At 43.5% G+C, this 20,637-nt stretch overlaps 1 protein-coding gene across 1 annotated transcript in view; it reads left to right on the forward strand.

Annotated features, from left to right (window-relative positions):
- FAM107B (family with sequence similarity 107 member B) overlaps positions 1 to 20,637 on the forward strand; it is a gene marked incomplete at its 5' end in the record, with an annotated part of 222,425 nt that overhangs the window by 67,125 nt on the left and 134,663 nt on the right. Inside the window, one exon of the mRNA XM_082617707.1 lies at positions 14,208 to 14,268. Coding sequence (XP_082473833.1) covers positions 14,208 to 14,268 — 61 coding nt within the window. The remainder of the gene's footprint in view (positions 1 to 14,207; positions 14,269 to 20,637) is intronic.

The following is a 20,637-nucleotide window of genomic DNA, read 5'->3' on the forward strand; positions in this document are numbered from 1 at the left end:
GCAAAGTTGAGGTGATAATTTATCATCTAAATCGACACTTTTGTGTGTGAAAGGGGATATTGTTAATAATCATTCTGGAACGACAGGCATAAACCATGATATATGGGTACTAAATTTAGGCGTAGGGGAAAAGTAAGGTAGTTTTTTGGTTTTTTTTTAATGAGGTCGTCAACAGACCTTAAATTTGGATTCTTCAAAATGTATGGGGTACTCTAAATGTACAAGCATTTGTATTGCTTGCCACTCATAAAAGCACTCCTGTGTGGTTAGGTTGGCTGCACTTCCGCCCTTGTAGCAAAAGGAAGCATATGGCGAAGCTGCCCATCCCAGCCCCAAAGTGGTTAATCATGAATGGAACAGTTTTTTTTCTTTCATTTTTTGGCTACTCTGTGAGGCTTGTGGGGCCTTGGTTCCCCAACCAGGGATGGAACTGGGTCCCCTGCGGTGAAAGCTCGGAGTCCTAATGACTGGACCACCAGGAAATTCCCTGGAACAGTCTTAACTTTCAAATGTCACCCCTCCCATTAACACACCAATCTCTACTACCTTCTCAAATCGATAATTATTAGATTGTTCAAAGGGAGCCAGAAGTCTCTAGGGAAGCAAACCTCTGGAGTGCCCTGGGTGTGTATCTTATTTTGCTTGCCCTTCCCACTTCTTTCTCATCTCTGAGCAAACTGTTAGCTGATGTCTGTTGCCACCACACAGAATCAAAAGAGGACTCCTGTAAGGTTGGTGCTCCAGGTGATTTCTCACTCTGTGGATATAATAACAGAGAGTACGCCAAAATTGCAGGCCCTTTGCCTCAAAACCTGTAATTGTCTCTTATTTACCAAGCAACCCTCTGGTCTTGGCTAGGAATTGTCTATTCCTAGAAAAGATGATGCAGTGGAATAAAGAGCAGTGGGTGTTGGATATAGACTTGGGTTTGAATCCAGCGCGAACTACTACCACTAGCTGCAAAATGAGGAAAACCATGCCTGATTCATAGAGGTTTTCATGAAGTATAAATTCAATAGTACATGTAAAGCTTTCAGCTCTCATCTTGGTCTCATAGCGAGCCTTGGTTATCACTGCTGAAGCCTTTGACCCCAAAGCAGCAGACTCACCACTCAGCGTGAGTCAGCAGGTGAGGGAACTGTACCCACAGCGTAACCTGGGGGATGCAGACCTGGTACTTGATCTTGCCTTGGGCTTTCTCCACTCGCTTTTTTTTTTTTTTTTTTTTAGAGACACGGAGTTTGGAGGAATAAGCTAGAATAGAATATAAACTCAGAGTTCTCATCTTCTCTTTGCTCATAGCTATTGAGATTATATTTTATAAATCCCCCAAATAAAATATATGGTCTGACCATACAAAAAAGGTTGTAACTGACACTGTCTCATAAAATCCAGAAAGGTGGTTTCCTTACTCATTGTGCTTTTCACATAGCAAGCGATGAAAATAAATGAGTGTGTGGAATAATTAACAAATAAATAAATAAATGAGTCTGTGGAATAAATGAGTGAATGAATGAGATACCATCACTACCATCACTGGTGTGGATATATTTATACATTTATATGTACAATTATATGTATTTATATTTATACAAATATAAATATTTTTATACATTACATAAATTTATAAAAATATAAATATAAACTTGCACAGTTTTTATATACATGTACATAATTTTTGCATCCTGCTCTCCCTGATATATTTGCTATTTGCTCTATCAGTCAAGGTCCCAACAGGAAACAGATGGCCCTCGAATTAGAATAATTCAAGAAGAGCTTAATAAAGCGACTGTTTATGAAAGTGTGGGTGGGATGGAGAGGAACCATAAGGAACACTAGTGACAGTGGAAGAGCTGTTACTAGTCCTAGGCCTTAAGGGATGAGGGCAGGAGGAAGCTGCCACAGGAACCTGGATAAAAGAGCATTTCCTGAGAAGGCTGCCTTGATAGGAGGTCAGTGGAATGAGCGCCTGGACCGCACTGTCCTCCCTCCCTTTGATCTCCTGCTCGTGGACCGAGCCCAGTGGGGAGTCAGAGCCCTGGGGAACCCATGATATAGTTATCAAGGAGGGAAGGAAGGGGGAGGGGAGGGGAAGGGGAGGGGAAGGGGAGGGGAAGGGGAGGGGAAGGGGAGGGGACGAGGTGGCACGTGGGAGACATTGGGTTTGGGCTATGTCTGAGATCCGAGGTACATTTTTTTTTCTTTCCTTTTTTTCTTTTTTTTTTTTTGCGGTACGCGGGCCTCTCACTGCTGTGGCCTCTCCCGTTGCGGAGCACAGGCTCCGGACGCGCAGGCTCATCGGCGATGGCTCACGGGCCCAGCTGCTCCGCGGCACGTGGGATCTTCCCGGACTGGGGCACGAACCCGTGTCCCCTGCATCGGCAGGCGGACTCTCAACCACTGCGCCACCAGGGAAGCCCCGAGGTACATTTTTTAAAGAGGAATTTAAAAGCGAAAACTGTTACCAGAGTCTTGGTTTCTTGCAGTGGTTCCCTGCCTAGAATTCCGCCACCTCCCCCTCCGGCACTTGGGTGTCATCTCCCCTAAGTCGTCTTCCTTCCACTGGCCTCTCATGACCTGCAGGCGCCTGAGCGCCTTCCTCTTTGCTCTCCCCTCGCACTTCTGACGTTCTAGTGACTGGTTTCCTTCTCCAGGGGACTGGGGTTTGCTCCTCCTCGTCTCCCACACCCAGCCTAGCGGCAGGCGCACAGTAGGTGCTCCATCACTGTTGGTTTGAATGGATGACTAAGTTTCCCACGAAAAGAAAGCAAGCTTGCCACTCAGCTACTACACCTGGTTCCCTTGGTTTTCTAGATTGAAGCCTAGAACCGCCGCCTTCCCTGTAAGCGCGTCTCTTCTTCCTTAGAAGGGCAGGCAAGTGAAGACCCCCGAGAGAAAGAGGCGAGGGCGCTGGTGAAGCCGAGCATCTGGAGGTCGGCAGCGCCCCGAGCCTGGCAGCAGCAGGAGGATGGATGGAGTGGGGCGCTCAGACCCGCCGCCACGTCTGGAGAAAGGAAGCTCCGGTTATCAATTCCTGGTAAAGGAACTTGGGGCATCGCTTAAACTAACACTCGAATTCCCAGTAACACCCTTCTCTTTCTGGAAGCCCTGACACAAGAGACCCTGAAGAAAACGGCAGATATCCTGATACGAAGGTCAGAGGGATCTGCAGGATGCCGGGGAGGCTGAGCTGCCAGAAGCATCTCTTCCCCAGCTTTACTCTCTTCTTTGCTTAGTTCACTTTTGGTCGGTGGTGTGTGGTGTGTATGTGTGTTTGCTTGTGTATGTACGTGCATGTGTGTGTGCTCGTGTGTGCATAGGTATTTGTGAATATGTGCATATCCCTGTGTGTGTTTGTATGTGTTCATATGTGGGTGCTTGTGTGTATGTGTTTGCATGTGTGTCTGATTTATGTATGTGTGCGTCTGTGTGTGTATATGTGTATGTGTGTTCGTGTGCATTTGTGTATGTGTGTATATGTGTTCGTGTGGTTTTGTGTGTATATGTGTTTGAGTGTGTGTGTTTGTGTGTGTGTGTGTATGTGTTTGTGTATGTGTGCCTGTTTATGTATGTGTGTATATGTCTGTGTGCATGTGTGTGTGTTTATATATGTGTGTATCTGTTTATATGTTTGTATATTTGTATATGTGTGTTATACGTGTGTGTTTATATGTACGCCTCTGTTTATGAGTGTTTGTATATTTGTATACGTGTGTGTATACGTGTGTGTTTATATGTGTGCATCTGTGAGTGTTGTATATGTTTGTATATTTGTATACATGTGTGTATACATGTGTGTTTATATGTGTGCATCTGTGTTTGTGTGTGTGTATATTTGTATATGCGTGTGTGTGCTTATGCATATGCCTGTGGAAGTCTGTGTATGTGTGTGTACATATGTTTGTGTGTATGTATGCGTTTTTGTGGATGTGTTTATGCATGTTTGTGTGTGCACGTGTGTGTGTATAAGTTACTGGACCCTTATGCTCTAGGAGTAGTTCTAGCCCACTGTCTGCAGGAGCCAAAATTGGGCAGAGAAGCATTTCTAGGCAGAAAGAGAAGGCAAATGAGAGAGAAGGGCTCAGGGCAGCACTTTCATTAGAACCTGCCCCTCCCCTGCCACACCTGTCCCTTTTCTTGCTGAATTTTCCCGTGTGCTCCAGGCGGACTTGAAATCGTCTGGTGAGGTTAGCCCACAAACCGTAAATATTCGCTGAGTGATCACTGTGTGCTGGTGACAGAATTCTCTCTGTTGTGTTGGGTTTTTATTTGCACAGAACTGCCTGGGTTCTGTTGAAGGGAAAAGATAAATACTGACCTTTGTAATGATCTCTTTCCAAATAACAACAACGTTGACCCTTCTGTCATTGGGAAGAGCTCGGCATGCTTTCCCTGCTCCCTCCCTCGTTTGATCTGGAAGCATGGCGGGCTGTGAGGTTGTGAGGGGCTGCTCCTTGTTAAGGAGAAAATAAAGCCCATAGAAGTGGGGACTTGGTCAGCTTCACGTAATTATGTGGGATTGGAAGGTGGCTCTTCGGACTCTTTTCCATCAGATATCGTTGCCTTTCTAAAACGATGCTGACAAGGATTCGTGGAAGGACATTTAAAAAAAATCCTTTTAGGGGTAACGCAGCCTGAATGATGAGAGCTATATGCTGACCCAGGGAACTCCTTAGTCCTCTCTAGTAAGCTTTGCCAGGCTTTTTTGAGCATAAAGCTTCTGGGAGGGAAATTCCTGAAAAACAATGAGTTCCATGGCACTACTGTGATTAGAAGAGCTTCCACAATGAATATTCAAAAATGATGTTGCTTTAAAAGATGTGCTTAGTCAGGACCCTGTATGTTGAGGGGCCCAGGAGAGGGCTGGACAGCTGGCGGCTGGCTTCCTTCCACCCCCCTCCCATTCTCTAGGTGGCACTAAGTATCTTTAGTTTAGCACTTTTTCCCCCAGGATGAATTGACACAATGTTTTAAGTTCATTTGAGCAATTTACAAATAGTACTCAAGGTCAAGTCAAACTTCAGGAAAAGAGGTTGAGTTTCTGACCTTGAGTCTAAACTTCTTTACTGCCGTTTCAGCTTTAGCTAGGACTAGAAAAATTTAGGTTTACCAAAAAAAAAAGAAAGAAAAAAAAATCCACCTTCAAATTTCCATTTATTCTGGAAGGTTCTACAGGAAACCAAGAGAGTTGTTGGGTGTCACCGCTGAGGGGTGTGATTTCTTACAGACGTAATTCCAGCTTCCATAAATGTGGCTTAGAATAATTTCTGGAAGTGAGATTGGTCAGGATATGGGACCCAGAACTCAGAAGTCACCTCCAGAATTCTTACGGAAGCCCCAAGACAGTGTTTGTGCAGGTGCAGCTTGGGTATCTGGCCAAAGCTCTCCTCCTCCCCTGCTTTTTGATCCCTGACAAAAGACCACCTATTTTCCCTCTGCCTGAACTCTGAGGGGTGGATGGAGCAAAGTGGGAAGTGTTCCTTTAATGACTAGTGAGCAGAGGGTCTGGCCTTGCATTTCTTTATAGCTGTGTGACTGTGGTGTTTATATTCTTCATGTGGGAAATGAGGGTGTGAAACAAGAAGAAAGAACTATATATGTATATCCATCTCTGTCCCTGGTTCCTGACACAGAGCTCCTAGGATCCTTGTAAACAGGGGTCCGGGGAGAATCTTAGTTGATCTTTGACCTGGGTGCTTCACACAGAGCTCCTAAAGCCTTGTAATTCCTAAGTGATAAGAGCATCTGACAGAGTTCCTAAATCCTTTGGAATTTCCTGGGTGATAAGAGTGTCTTTTGTTCTAATGAGGTGACTCTTTGTGAGCTCCTGGATGGGGGCTGGTCGCCAGAAAGACTAAGGCATGATCAGAAGCTTGACACATTCAGGCCCATCCTCCGTTCTTCAGAGAGGGGAGGGGGCTGGAAATGGAGTTAATAATCATGCCTGTATGAGGAAGCCTCCATAAACATGCCAAAGTGTGGGTTTTGGAAAGCTTTTGGGTTAGTGAACACATCTCCACATCTACACACCGTAACCATGGGAACAGAAGCTCCTGCACCCAGGACCCTTCCAGACCTTACCCTATGTACATCTTCATCTGGTTGGGTGTATCCTTTCATATATCCTTTGTAATATATCAGCAGTAGTAAGTGGACTGTTTTCCTGGTTTCTGGGAGACACTAACAAATTAGTGAACCCAAGGAGGGGGTTGTGGGAACCTCTGATTTGTAGCCAAGTTGCACAGCAGTCATGGGGAACCTTGGGATGCACTGCTTGTGGCTGGTGTCTGAAGTGGGAGGCAGTCCTGTGGGGCTGAGCCTTTAACCTGAGGGGTCAGTGCTAACTCTGGTTAGTATCAGAATTGAATTGAATTGTGGACACCCAGCTGGCACTGGAGAATTGTTCAGTGTGGGGAAAAAGTCGAGTGTCAGAAGCATGGTGAGGGTGAGTAGAGGAAAGCAGTGCATTTTTCCAGAACATGGGGATACCGGCTTTGCCCACCATACACAATTATTGAGGGAGTCATGTGAAATCACATAAGACAGCGCTTTACAAATGGAGACGTACTAGACAGAGATGAGGTATTACCAATTTTGTGAACCAGTATGGAACCCAGATAAAAAACTGGTGCCCCAGTTTCCAGCAAAAACTCTTCTTCTCTTGTTCACCAGGTATGGATGAAATCCTTTCGGCACAGTCTCTCTCCCACTTGCATTGTCTTCCAGGGACATCTGGCAGTGTGACCTGCAGGGCGTCAGGCGTGTGTGGCCTCCTGGAGCATTGGTTTTATGCAAATAAAGAGTTGGGCAGAAACATTCAATTTTTTTAAGATCATAAATGCATTTAATTTGACTCCCAGGAAGAAAAGAGAGTTGGGAAACATATATGAAGTGATATTTGCTATGCCTTTTTTTTGAAGTATAGTTGATTTACAATGTTGTATTAGTTTCAGGTGTACAGCAAAGTGATTGTTATACACATATATATATTATATATATATATATATTCCTTTTCAGATTCTTTTCCCTTATAGATTATTATACAATATTGAGTATAGGTCCCTGTGCTATACAGTAGGTCTTTGTTGGTTATCTATTTTATATATAGTAGTACACATATGTTAATCCCAAACTTCTAATTTATCCCTCCTCCCACTTTCCCCTTGATAACCATAAGTTTGTTTTCTATGGCTGTGAGTCTATTTCTGGTTGGAAATATTCTTCTTTAAATAACATCATTCATTCATTCATTCAACCCATGTTTATAGAGTACATATGGAGTAGAATTAGATATAAAAGTAGCTGAAGAGTCGTGATTCTCTCTCATCACTTATTCACGATCTGTAACACAAATCTATGTGCAGGATATATAATAATCCTCAGTTGATCAGGATCTTAGTCTGTTCAGGCTGCTGTAACAAACTACCATAGACTTGAGGGCTTAAACAACAACCATTTATTTCTCACAGTTCTGGAGGCTGGGAAGTCCAAGATCAAGGTGCTAACCGATTCAGTGTCTGGTGAGAGCCCACTTCCTGGTTTATCGATGACCATCTTCTCACTGTGTCCTCACATGCAGAAGGGGCTAGAGAGCTCTCTGGGGTCTCTTTTATAAGGGCACTAATCCCATTCATGAGGGTTCCACCCTCATGACCCTAATCACCCCCAAAGACCCCACCTCTTGTACCATCACATTGGGAATTAGGATTTCAACATATTAATTTGGAGGGGTGGGGGCAGGAAGATATAAACATTCAGTCCATAGCAATCAGTATAGGCAACTAATCTTACCCCTTCCATTCCCCAGTAGTTTGACAGTTTATTTTAATTCAAATATTTTTGCAGTCATTATGTAACTTGAAAGTTTGGACCAGCATGTTGAATTACAGCCATAAAGATTGTGTCAGACTTTTCTATGCTGCTGGTTCTGAAATTTCCACCATGTGATAAATGTTTTGTTCTGTGGTTTTCTTGACATCAGGCTCTCTAAACCTTGAAGCACACAATGGTGTGTCTTTGAAATGTTCTTCCCTAGCTAAGAGTAATAATCACTCTTTCCTTTGTAAAACCATACTATGTCTTCTTTACCCAAAGTTCTCTTCTGTTAGTCCCATCACTAAGGATAGCTATTCAATAACTAGCTGTTCTTTCCACTTACACTTAAATTAAAAAAAACAAAACAGAACACCAGTAAGGAGCAAACTTGAAGGAAGGCATCATGGTATTGCTGAGAGAGCTGGGGTTCTGACCCAGGAAGATGGTGTGACTCTTACCCCACCTAAAAGCATGCACCTTTAGTCAAATCTTCAACCCTCCAGGGACCCTTCTGCATAATGGGGACAAAGGTATCAACATTGTGCTTTCCCTGACAGTGCTTTTCAACCTTGTCTACAGGGTACTTCTATGTCAGGGTCCCTGCTTCCAAACTTCCTTGACATTCCGTGCTCATCCTAAACATTTAGGTCTGTTCTACTTACCCTTCCACATGTAATCAGACTTGTTTTAATGTACAAATAATGTTTTTCCTCCCAAATCTTTGAGTGGAACTGATGCTCCAGAGAGAGGCTTTATATATCTCTAGCATATTACAGCATACCTCTGGGATGTACCTATACTTTAGAAGTGTGGTTGTTAAGATGATATTCAGGGCTGAAAATATTCAGCAGGTATGCATCAGTAAGAACAATATTGGCCGTTAAAAATGCTGGAGAGGGTGTGGAGAAAAGGTAACCCTCCTGCACTGCTGGTGGGAATGTAAGTTGGTGCAGCCACTGTGGAAAACAGTATGGAGGGTCCTCAGAAAACTAAAAATAGACCACATGCTCTTGCAATCCCACTCCTGGGCATATACCTAGACAAAACTATAATTCAGAAAGATACATGCACCCCTATGTTCATAGCAGCACTATTCACAATAGCCAAGACATGGAAACAACCTAAATGTCCATCAACGGATGAATGGATAAAGAAGATGTGGTACACATACACAATGGAATACTACTCAGCCATAAAAAAGAGCAAAATAATGCCATTTGCAGCAACATGGATGCAACTAGAGGTTTTCATACGAAATGAACTAAGTCAGAAAGAGAAAGACAAATACCATATGATATCATTTATATGTCGAACCTAAAATATGACACAGATGAACCTATCTATGAAACAGAAACAGACTCACAGACATAGAGAACAGACTGGTGGTTGCCAAGGATTGGGGGGGAGGGAGAGGGATAGACTGAGAATTTGAGGTTGGTCGATGCACACCATTACATTTAGAATGGATAAACAACAAGGTCCTACTGTATAGCACAGGGAGTATATCCAGTCTTCTGGGATAAACCATCATGGAAAAGAATATTTTTAAAAAAGAATGTATATATGTGTAAAATTGAGTCACTTTGCTGTCCAGCAGAGATTGGTATAACATTGTAAATCAACTATACTTCAATAAAAATAAATAAATAAATATTGGCTGTTAAAATATTAAAACACCTTTGTTTCAACTGGTAAATAACTGCTCCCCAAGCCCTTGAGTGGCATCCATTTCCCACATCACTCCTCTCCCCACACCCCTGAACTCTGCGTGGTCCAGGAAGTAAAGAGTTAACGCCTGTACTCCAGAGACCTCTGGGAGCCTCCACAATCTGATTAGTTGGTGGCCTGTACCATACAGGCTGTTAACTATTTTGAATATCATCCCATGTTACATGTAACATACATGAAGCTGCTGGCACAGGCTAGCCACTAAATAAGTGGTAGGTATTTTCAGTCCTGTGGCTTTGGAGAATTGTCTACTTGGAGTCTATATTTTGAACAGCAGCGTAGCCAGCATCCTTCCTTCCCTTGGGGAATTGCACCTTCCCCATTCTCTGAGGCTCTGGTGAGGCTTCCAACTGCAGCACCCCGTCCCTCCAGTGGCTCATGGGATGGGCAGTGATGTAGGTCTGGAAGATCAGGGTCCCCATTCCCTGACAGGCATGTGCACATGACCCAAGATAGAGCAATAGGAAGCTTTCCTTAGAACTCTGCACAGTCGTCCCTCAGTATCCACAGGGAGATTGGTTCCAGGACCCCCCTGATCCCCACATCTGCTCAAGTCCCTTATATAAAAAGGTTTCTGAAATTCGATCTGCCGTTGGTTGAATCCACTGATACGGAGGGCTGACTGCATTATGAATGCAGGGCCTGAAATGCTCCTTGTCCCCCTTTGAAACATGAGCTGAAAGGATGTGGCCCCAGAGCTCCTGTCTGTGCAATGAAGGAGGAGCCTGGGAAGTGACACACAGACAGAAACAGACAAATGGAGAGACTGAGAGAAAGAGAGGACCCTGGTGATACTGTCTGAGTACCAGACCAAATTTTCATCCTTTACAACAGTGATTCTCAAGCTTGAGTGTGTATCAGCATCACTGGAAGCGCTAATAAAGAATCCAGAGGCCCAGAGATGTTGAAGTGGGAAGGGGTTGGACCCTCTGTATCTGTGCCACACTCTCCAGGTGATTGCATACACATCAAAGTTCAAGAACTACAGCTTTACAAAAGCATGCGATCCAATACACCTCCTCTTTTGCTGTAGCTACTGAGGTTTCCAACAAGCAGACTGGGAAAAGCACCTAGGACTTTCTGGCACCACATAGACAGGGAATAAAGCAAATTTCTGGTCAAGGTCCCAGTATCCCTGATCTTGGGTAGCTTAGTGAGTTGCAGGTTTTACTCATGAGGAATATTCTCCATGGACCCAGTGGTGGCGGGAGGGAGATTTTGAAGTGGTTAAGATGATTCCTCCCATGTTTCTGGGCTCCCCTGCATCTACAGTTATCTGAAGGGCATTCCTTGAGCTGGAAGGAGTTAGGGGGCAACCTAAGCTATCAGGCAGTTGGCAGAGGAATGGGGAAATAAACATTAAACAACAACTGAGTAAAAACAAGTTGCAGGACTCTGGGACACATGGTATCAGAGCTCTTTCTCTTCCTTTTGCCTTTGCATCTCACCATGCGCTGGGTTCATTCTCTTGAGCTATCTCATGTGATGTGGCTGTCACTAGCTCTGGGGCTCCATCCTGAGGGGTTCAAGACTGTAGGACATCCACCAACCAAGCTGAAACGTCCCAGCCTCCTCACTCTAACTAGCCTGAATTAGGTTATATTCTCTTGCCTGGGTTAATTAACCCTGTGGCCAGGGGATAGCAGCTTTTACCAGAAGGGGGTGGGTGGCTGCTGGCTGGGCAGACAAGAGCCGCCCCATCTCATATTAATAGCGAGTCATGTGGTATTCTTATATCCATCACCTCATTTGATCTTCACAGCAACCCCAGAAAAACATAAACTATTACATTTATTAGTGTTGATGAGGAAACTGAGGCTCACAGAGTTCCTACACGGCAGAGCAGGATTTGAACCCTGGCTGTTTTTTTTTTTTTTTTTTGCACCACACAGCATGTGGGATCTTAGTTCCCAAACCAGGGATCAAACTCATGCCCTCTGCCCTGGAAGCACGGATTCTTAACCACTGGACCACCAGGGAAGTCTTGGCTATATTTTTAAAAAGAAAAAGAAATATAATTGCTCACTTAGTCCAAAAAGTCCATGGTTAAGCTCACTTCAGGCATGGCTGGATCAGGGGCTCTAATGATATCATCAGGACTCCGTATCAGTCCATCTATTGGCTCTGCCTTCCTTTGTGTGGGCTTCTGTCCCAGCTGCATGTAACAGCAGCAGCTCAACCCTCCCTCCACAGTTGTCTCAGGATTTGGGACCAGTGGGTAAGAATAGAAGCCATATTCCTGGAAGCACAGAGAAAATCTCTCATTAGCCCAGATTGGGTCACATGACCACTCTGCACCAATCACAGGGAAATGCAGCAGACTGATCGGCGCAGCCCCGGGTCACATGACCACCCTGGAGAACCGCAATTCATTAGGAGGGGGAAAGGATGACTTTAAAGAGGAAATCAGGACACACTTATTAGAAACTGTGAGTGAATGCCAGGCAGCAACATCAACAGATGTCTACTACAGTCGGGCTGTTGTCATTTTATTCTAGCTTTGCTGGGAAAAAGCCAGTAAGAACAAATTCAGCAAATCACAGACTTGCACTGAAGAGAAGAAACTCAAGAATCTACGGAGCTCAGCCTTTTTTCTCTAAATAGAACATAGTTTATACTATTGAAGACAGATGCTTGTTTATTCTATGCTGAGAGCTCTCTGGCCAGACGGATTCCAAATATCCTTCCATCTGCAGATCCTTCCAGGGCTTTGCAATTTTTACTAATTAATGAGAAGACTGGGGGAGGGGAAACTTAAAATGAAGTAATAAACATGCTTGGAAGAAAGTTAAAGGGCTGAGTTATTTCACAGTTCTGGAATTCAGAGCAATGAAAAAAGTAAACAGTCCTATTGGCTCAGAGGAGAATCCTTTCATCCGTGAAACAACTTTATTTAGATTATTTTGGTGTGTTGAGAGACTTTCCCTGTGGCTATATTATAAAATAACTCCTCACGTTTTTATTCTATACTGTTCTATTGGGCCTTGTGAAACAAGAAATTATTTGCTGCGTTTAGTTGCTGGGTAATGGGGCTTTTCTATCATTTACATGTCCTTGGTATCTATTAATTCACATCTTTTTAGAAATGTAATTGTGGAAGCAATTGTCATTAAAATTTCTTGTAATGTATAAAATCTAGATAATGGGACCGAAGGCCTGTTTGACCAAATTGCCTGTGTCAATACAATTTCATGGGTTTTAAAAGTAGGAAAAATTTTTGAAACTGGTCCCTGGTGGTAAACATTTGAAGATGATTTTTGATCTCTGAAAATAACGTGTTCCCCAAAACACAGGTGAGATCAATTCCTTTCTGAGTTGATACTGATGGTGATTTAATGAAACTAATCTTTATGAATTAAAAAGGATATTTATTTATCTTACTAACCAAGCTTGAGAGTCTGGTGGTTTCTCAGCCAGATGAGATACTACCTAGGAGCTGCACACTTAGAACAAATTGGGCATGGCTCCTATGATAAATAATATCAGTTTTTGAGATCCATTGTTCCACTCTGGTTAGAGAGGCATTATGATTTATGGAACCCTACACCCATATGCTTTATTTTGGTCCAGAACATCTTCCATTGCGCTAAATTCTTAGGAAGAACAAAGTATGTGCAGAAAGGGTGCCAGCCTAGGGAGGAAGCTGAGTAGGGAACTACCTATAGTATAATTCATTCATGAGATGTTAGAAGGGGGCTTCCCTGGTGGCGCAGTGGTTGAGAGTCCGCCTGCCGATGCAGGGGACACGGGTTCGTGCCCCGGTCCGGGAAGATCCCACATGCCGCGGAGCGGCTGGACGCGTGAGCCATGGCCGCTGAGCCTGTGCGTCTGGAGCCTGTGCTCCGCAACGGGAGAGGCCACAACAGTGAGAGGCCCGCGTACTGCGAAAAAAAAAAAAAAAAAAAAGAATGTGCTGAGATGTTAGAAGGAATCTTTCCTAAAGATTAAGGTCCCACAGATTTAGTTCATACAGGAACTCAACGAATATTTGTTCAAAGAAGAAATAAAATAAGTAAAGGTATCAGCATAAAATCACCTTGCAGACAAAATTAGAAAAGCCGCATGTAGACATTCCTCTTAATTTACACCTCCCCACCCCCTCTCCTAGCTGGACCTACTTTGACCAATGCTATAGGAGTCAACATTGTCATTAACGAATGTCATACCAGAACTCAGAGAAGAATGTGTTTGCTCACCTTCCCAGAGATAAAAATAACTGTGAGCTGGGATAGAATTTTCTAAGGCACAGGAAATCAGCCTTTTCAATTGTGAAAAAGAAAACATAATTCTCTTCGTTGCATCATATGGACTTGCAGAAATGTTCTCTCACAGAGAAACCCACCCCACTGTGTTTAAGTAACTGATGTCCCCAAATGTATTAGTCACAGAGAACACCTGGGTTGTACAATTCCAGGGGCAACAGTCAGACGCTTCCACATGAATGGCACCGTGGAGTTTGTAACCCAGCACCCACATAGTTATTCTGCTTAATAGCTATTGTTGAATTTGTTGCTTCTCTGAAGCCTCAGTTCATAAGGGCGTGGTCTAGTTTTTTCAGAGCTTCATCTCATATTAATTAGTTGGTTTGCAAAAAGTGTTGCCGTAAATTAATGCATTGTTTTTTTTTTCTCCCTGTTTTTCTGGTCTGTGGGACTGGAATTCAGGAAGAAGAGGGATCCCCCAAAGAACCACAGTGCCTCGGGTTGGAACGGAAGATGGCAGCAGGTAGAGTCCATTCAGGGCAGCGCCTCCTTTTCTGGGCTGCTCTTGTTGACAGCAAGGCTCGCAGAATCCGAAAGCTCTGCAGATTGCAAAGGAAAGTCTGTATGTTCCCAGTGATTGGAAACATGACTAGAAATGTCACTCGTGATGTATTCCAGGCACGACATCTGGATAATCTGGTCATGATGCAGAAAATAGCTCCTTTTCTTTTTCTTCTTCTTTCTTTTATTGATTTCAGTTCTTGCTGAACAAATACTTGCAATGAAGTAGATGATGATAATGATGAAGAAATCTCAAATTCAATAATACTAAAATAAGTAGTGTAGTTTTTTACTAGAGTATTTATGATTACCTTGGAAAATGCTATCTAGATGCATTTGCTGGCTTTTTTTATGTTAGTGTATAGTTAAATATGCAGCTTTGCTAAAGCTATTTACCCCATAATAGGATTTTGATTAAGATAATATGGAAAGAAACAAATCATGAGCTTATAACTTAGCTTCTGCCTATGATCGGTAATGATAATGAGATGTAATGGTCATAAAAATAAACATTAATTGAATGGACTTCATCATAATGAAAGCTAAATCTTAATACTCTCAGCTTCTATTTTTTCCAATGGCTTTAATTTGGTGTTTTATATGATGAGGGGTTAGAAGAGGGCTCCAGATGTGTCTGCTGCTCATAGAGGGTCATGTTCTTGTAATTTAATGAAAATCAGGGAGCAGAATTAAGAAAATAAAAATGGCAACAAAAAGAATATGCACAGTGAGGGGGGGAAGTTGGCACCCAGCTGTGATTTACATGGAGGAGAGACGATTAGCAATTATCCAGCTCTAGCATCTCCCTCTACAGCCCTCCCAAGTGTCTACCCTCACCAGTAACAGGCATTGCTTTAGTTTCAGGCCTCTTCTGATTCTCTCCCCTTGCAGATCTTTGCATGACTGTCTCCTTCTCTTCAGGTAGTTCTCAGCTGAAATGTACAGTCCCAGAAGCTACCTTGTCATTCCTTGAAATCACTCTTCATCCCATTGCCCGTTTTTATTTTTTCCATAACACTTATTAGGATCCCAAATCATCTTTCTGTTGATTGGTTTCTTTACTTATTGTCCTCTCAAGAGATTGTGGCCTAGGAGTTGGGTCTGGAAGGATAGGTATGAAATCCATTTGTGAAGAGAGACACATTAGCTGGTGTGTTTATAAAGTGAAAACCAAACACTGTAAGTTGAATCCAAAGTGATATCTATTTGGAGTTCTGCCCATTTTTTTTGCTGATGACCTGATCCTTTGGCATCTGTCACCTTATCCTGAGGTCTATAATTTATATTTGCAGGGGCCATCCAGGGGACAATGACAGGTTAATTGGGAGTGTATTTACATTTTACCACCATCGTTACCTGTCCTTTGATCTCTAATAGTTCAGCATCTATGTATGTTTGAGGTTTTGTTTAATGTGACCTGCCTGTAACAGACAGAACCCTAATGCCTACTCAGAATCAGGTAGCATACCCCCTTGACTTTATGGGTAATGTAGCTGAGCAGATAGAGTAGCCCATTTGTAACAAGTCCCTTTTAATGTGATACAGCATGGGTCAGCTGGTGCTCCACTTCAGCAAGACCAGCGCTGGGAAGTTTCATTAGATGGATGAGGTTTACCTTTGCCTCCAGCCTGCCCTTCTGGTGCCCTGCGCCTCTTCAGTGGGGTTCCTCCTCACTACCTCATCCCCCAGTTTCTCTACCTTCGGAAGGACATGCAGTCAGGCTCATACACCTCGGTGCATGTTAATTCACATCATTGTGTTGCTTCTTGTTCAGCCCATTGGTATTTTAAGCCACAAATCTACCTGTGGAATGAAAACAATGTGGTGGTGTTAAAGGGTTTTTAAACATCAGCAAACAATTAATGAAGAGGGGCATTTCTGGCTACAACCACGATGCCTGGTTAGACACTTTCTCAACCTGAGCATTGGATGGCCCTGAGTTATGGGGCCACGCAACGAAGATTCCATCAGACTGTGTGTTCCTTCGGAGCAGGGATTATGTCTGTTTACAAGTGAGGTTAGATCCTTTTTCGAAAGGTGCCATCTTAAAGAATTATCATATCCTTCTGATACAACATTCAAGGCAAAAGTAAAGAAAAGGGTGGGAAGCTAACCTGGGGTTAAGCTTATCACTCTGCACAGAGACAAGGAAGAATGAAGTGATGGGCCCATGAAAAATGGTGATGAGATGGGGAGGTATTATGGTGAAGAGGTTTCCATATATTTAAGAGATCCTTTGATGTGGCCATGATGTTCCTCATATAATAGAGGAAAAAAATCAAAGATGCTTTACTGAGAGTGACAAGGAGGAAGCTGTAATTCCAACCAGGGAGAACTCTACGTCAGCAAGAAGGCACAGTTTGAAGCCTGACAATGTGACCCAATAAGCCAGTTATTGGAAGGTGCTGAGGACAGGGTAGGAACTAGTCTACACGTTCTCACCTGGGTGTATGCCTTGTTTCTAAGCAGCTCCTGTATCAGAGTTGTCAGGTTTTTGGTCTGCATGGCTCAGGCCCCCCTCTCTCTCAGATCCTTCTTTCCCTGGATAATTGCTCTTTCTGTTTTGCTTCTGCATGGAATGTGTTCCTTTCCCAGAGCCGCCTGGGATTGCTCTTTTTATTGTAGGGAAGAAATTATATGATTAGCCTTCATTTAATCTCTTTTTATTCTACTGAAAGGCCCTTGGAACGAGGCAAGAATCACACATACATACAACAGCTTATAAAAGACATTGATATTGAATAAGATTAAAACTGAGCATTACTTTTCTTAGTACAGAGACTCAGGTTTATAGCTGACAGAAAAAAACAACAGATCTTGCTTAGGCTAATCTTATTTGTAGCCAAAGGAATAGATATTATGTAGTACCAGTTTTCTAGAAAGAGGGAGATGAGCAACTTTTCAGAGGTGGCCCATCATATCTTAATTTATTCATTCATTCATTCCCTTGTGGGCAATGAGACCAATCAATGGGACAACTATGCTTTCTTGAGAGAATTCTTTTTAAAAATTAATTGCATCATTTCTGATGGCTATGTTTCCAAAAAAAAAGAAAAGAGTAATAATGTGTTTTTAAAATGTTGGCTCTATCTTGCCACGTCTCTTGCCATGCATTGCTTTAGAAGCAAGCCAAGTACTTTTGAGTACTGAAACAATTTTAAATGTGTTTAAAATCCAGGAAGACTTTGTGGAATCCTTATAATCATTTAGTTTGCATTCATCCTGTGCTGTTAGGGCCCCAAGATTGCAACACTTTGTTCATAAGAGGCGAGAAACCATTTTATGACTGTCAAAGAATTTCATCTGAATGTTCTCCTTTTGCTAAAGGTCACCTAGGGCCGAGTGGGCCCCAGCACACTTTCAGAGGTGGCTGTCTGTGTCATCTGCACTTAGTCAAATTTTCATTTCCTGTGGTTTGTAGGTTACTCAAGTGTGAAGTAATGAACCCCAAACGGTTAAAGTTCTTTAAAAATGGATGCGATGAGGGAAAGATATATGTAATTTTTGTAACCTTTCTGGGGAAGTGAGACCAGGGTTCCACTCTGCAGCTTCTTAAGCGACGAGATGTAACTGTGTCTGTGAGGCTGGGCCCCCCAGGAGGCTCAGAAGTCAGGCTTTCCATCTGAGAGCCCTGAGAGGTGACGAAAATGAGACCGAGTCTCTGATAATTCAGACAAAATGTCTGCTTTTACTTTCACATCATAGTAGAACAGTCCAAATGAGGTTTCTGCCCCAGCCAACTGTATTTCAGTCAAACTCCATTCTGATTGTGCCAAAAAGTTATCTTCCTTACTGATCTTTCTGAGGCTCTAGCCAATGAATAGAAAATTGTTCAGGTAGGGAAGTTAGAAGACAGGAGGGTGGTGCACCTCCTTTATCCTGAATTTACTTTCTTTCCATTCTCTGAAACTTGGAACAGGTAATCTGAGGATTTCTGGGAGGCCTTTTGTTAGAGAAAATGCTACTGGGGGTTATAGATGACTTTCAGCAAAGTCCTTATCCTTAAACTCCTTTATGGGACTTTGCTACCATACTTTTATTTTAGTCTAAGGAATCCCACTGTAACTGTGTCTACTTCAAATAATAGCGTTAGATGTTCCCTATCATATACATTCTTCTGAAGCAATGATGGCAGCTTGCTGCTGGAGGCTCTTCAAAGGAACAGAGTCCTCTGAGGGTGACACAGTCCCTATTCCAAGAACTAAAACACCACTGGACAGGAGGCCACGGGCTCTAACATGTATTCGTAGAGAGGAAGATGTTTCTAGAATTTACTTACAGATTCTGCATTATCAGGGTCAGTAGGAAAAAGTCTTTTTTTTTGCCTGGATTTTCTTCACCTGTGAAGTCAGTTGGACTTGCCCTAGAATCCGAGGAGATGTTTCTCTGGTGACTGGGAGTGGGTGGATGGGGCCGGGGGTATTGTTTGCCTCTGGCAGGAGAGGGTGGCCAGCCAGGGAAGGCTTCACGTCTGCGGTGATGGGAGACTTCCTGGCCTGCCTATTAAAGTATGTCAGTCGGCTCCCAGCTCACTACCTTTTGCATCGAGAAGGTGTCAGATGGAGGAAATCGGGTTTCCAAGTTCTCAGCGCTCTGCTAGACAAAAAAACTCTTAAGTGATGGTACCACCCACGTCTCTGAAACCACAGCATACATCCTCCTCAGCATCACCCAGAGAGCACTCTTGGCTTTTTCTCCTCCCCCCATGGGCAGAGAGCTAATCGTTTCCAGATCTTTTATTTAGGAAATTCAACAGACTGCTTATTGTTTGTAAATGGGAAACTACAAGTTTAAAGAAAATGAGAGGTTGCTTTAGTCCTCTGTGTTCAAAGTATACCTGATGCGTTGTTGATTGATGGGCACCTGTGCCTTGGGGAGAAGCAGAAATGCACCTGCACAGATGATGGTTGGTTTTGACACTGCACATGTGCGCGGTGAGACACCCCGCCAGCTTTGCCTTATACTACTCTCCATCTGATCCTATGTCCCCTTAGCATAGTGGACATGCAGCCAGAGAGCTTTCCAGAAGTTCATCCAGGTCATAACGTCAATCAGTTACCAGGAATGAAATCTTCAGTGCGGTAATACTTGGAGCAGAATTGCCTAGTGTGTGTGTGTGTGTGTGTGTGTGTATCACAAGATGTGTTTCTACCCTATTTCACTTTCTTTTATTATTTTGTTGTTTGGTTAAATGTGTTATTGGGTCTTTGTAAGAACCCCTTAGAGGACAAAGAATTGGGAAGGTGACATTAATATACAAAAGCAGCAATGATTAAAGTAGCACGTGCATTAAATAAATCAAACTGTGCAGCGATGATCTTTAAAGGTTTCCATCCTGGGGGAATCTCTCTACCCCCTTCCCACTTCCCACTTCCTTTCCCCGCACATGAATAAGAAGATGGCACTTATGTTGCAGGCAACGTATTTGGATGCCCACCCAGCTCTCTCCTGGGGGTGTACCTTCCCTCCTGCTCTCAGGATATGCGGAGTGGAAAAATCACCATCTAGAAGTTCCAGCTGATTATTGTCACAAAGGCTCTGAGGAGAGAAAACGTGAAGTTTTTACATCTCACAGATTGTTGTTGTCGTTGTTTCTGTTGCTCTTTACCCATGTTTCTCTGCAAACATTTCAGTGAAGTGGCATTTTTGGGCCTGGGGGACCTGAAGTCAGCTGCTTTATTCCTTGCTCTCCCTACGCTCCAGTTCAACTTGGCTTCATGGCAGCCGTACTTTGCTCCACGCTTCGGCGATTCCTGGTGGATCGGCCACTGTTCCCGAATTTGTATATTGAAGGGGGCACAGGGTCAAGCAACATGTTTGAAAAGACAGTAAGGGACTTGTCTTACAGTTGCTTTTGGGCAGCACTTGATGTAATACTGGGAAAATGTGATTGTCCGTATCAAAGACCGGGGAGGCGGGATGGATGAAGTTGGGGGTGCGCCCTCTCCCTCCTTCCACTTCAGCGCACACCTGCCCCACTTCCGGCACCTGCAGGCCTCTGCCTGAGGCTTTCTCTTCCAGAACCCGCTCGAGTCAAGCCCCCGTCACCCCCGGAAGTAGCTGGCTGGATAAAGCCCCGTGCCGGCTGCCCCCCTCCCATCTCTGCACCCCACTCCCCTCCTGGTGTATCCTCCACCTCCTGCGAGGAATCCGAACTAAGAGAGGGTCCCTTGACAGTCCCTGCACTGAACTCATCATAACATATCTAAAAGCATCCATGAGCCTGGTTGAAATCTCAGAAAAGAAAACCTTTAAAAAAAAATTTTTTTTAAATACCTAAATGCAAAATAGCTGCTTTGATGACTACCTTATTAACTGGTCAAAATGGTGG

This window comes from Mesoplodon mirus (genome assembly GCF_964341445.2).
Source record: "Mesoplodon mirus genome assembly, chromosome: 4".
Lineage (NCBI taxonomy): Eukaryota > Metazoa > Chordata > Mammalia > Artiodactyla > Ziphiidae > Mesoplodon > Mesoplodon mirus.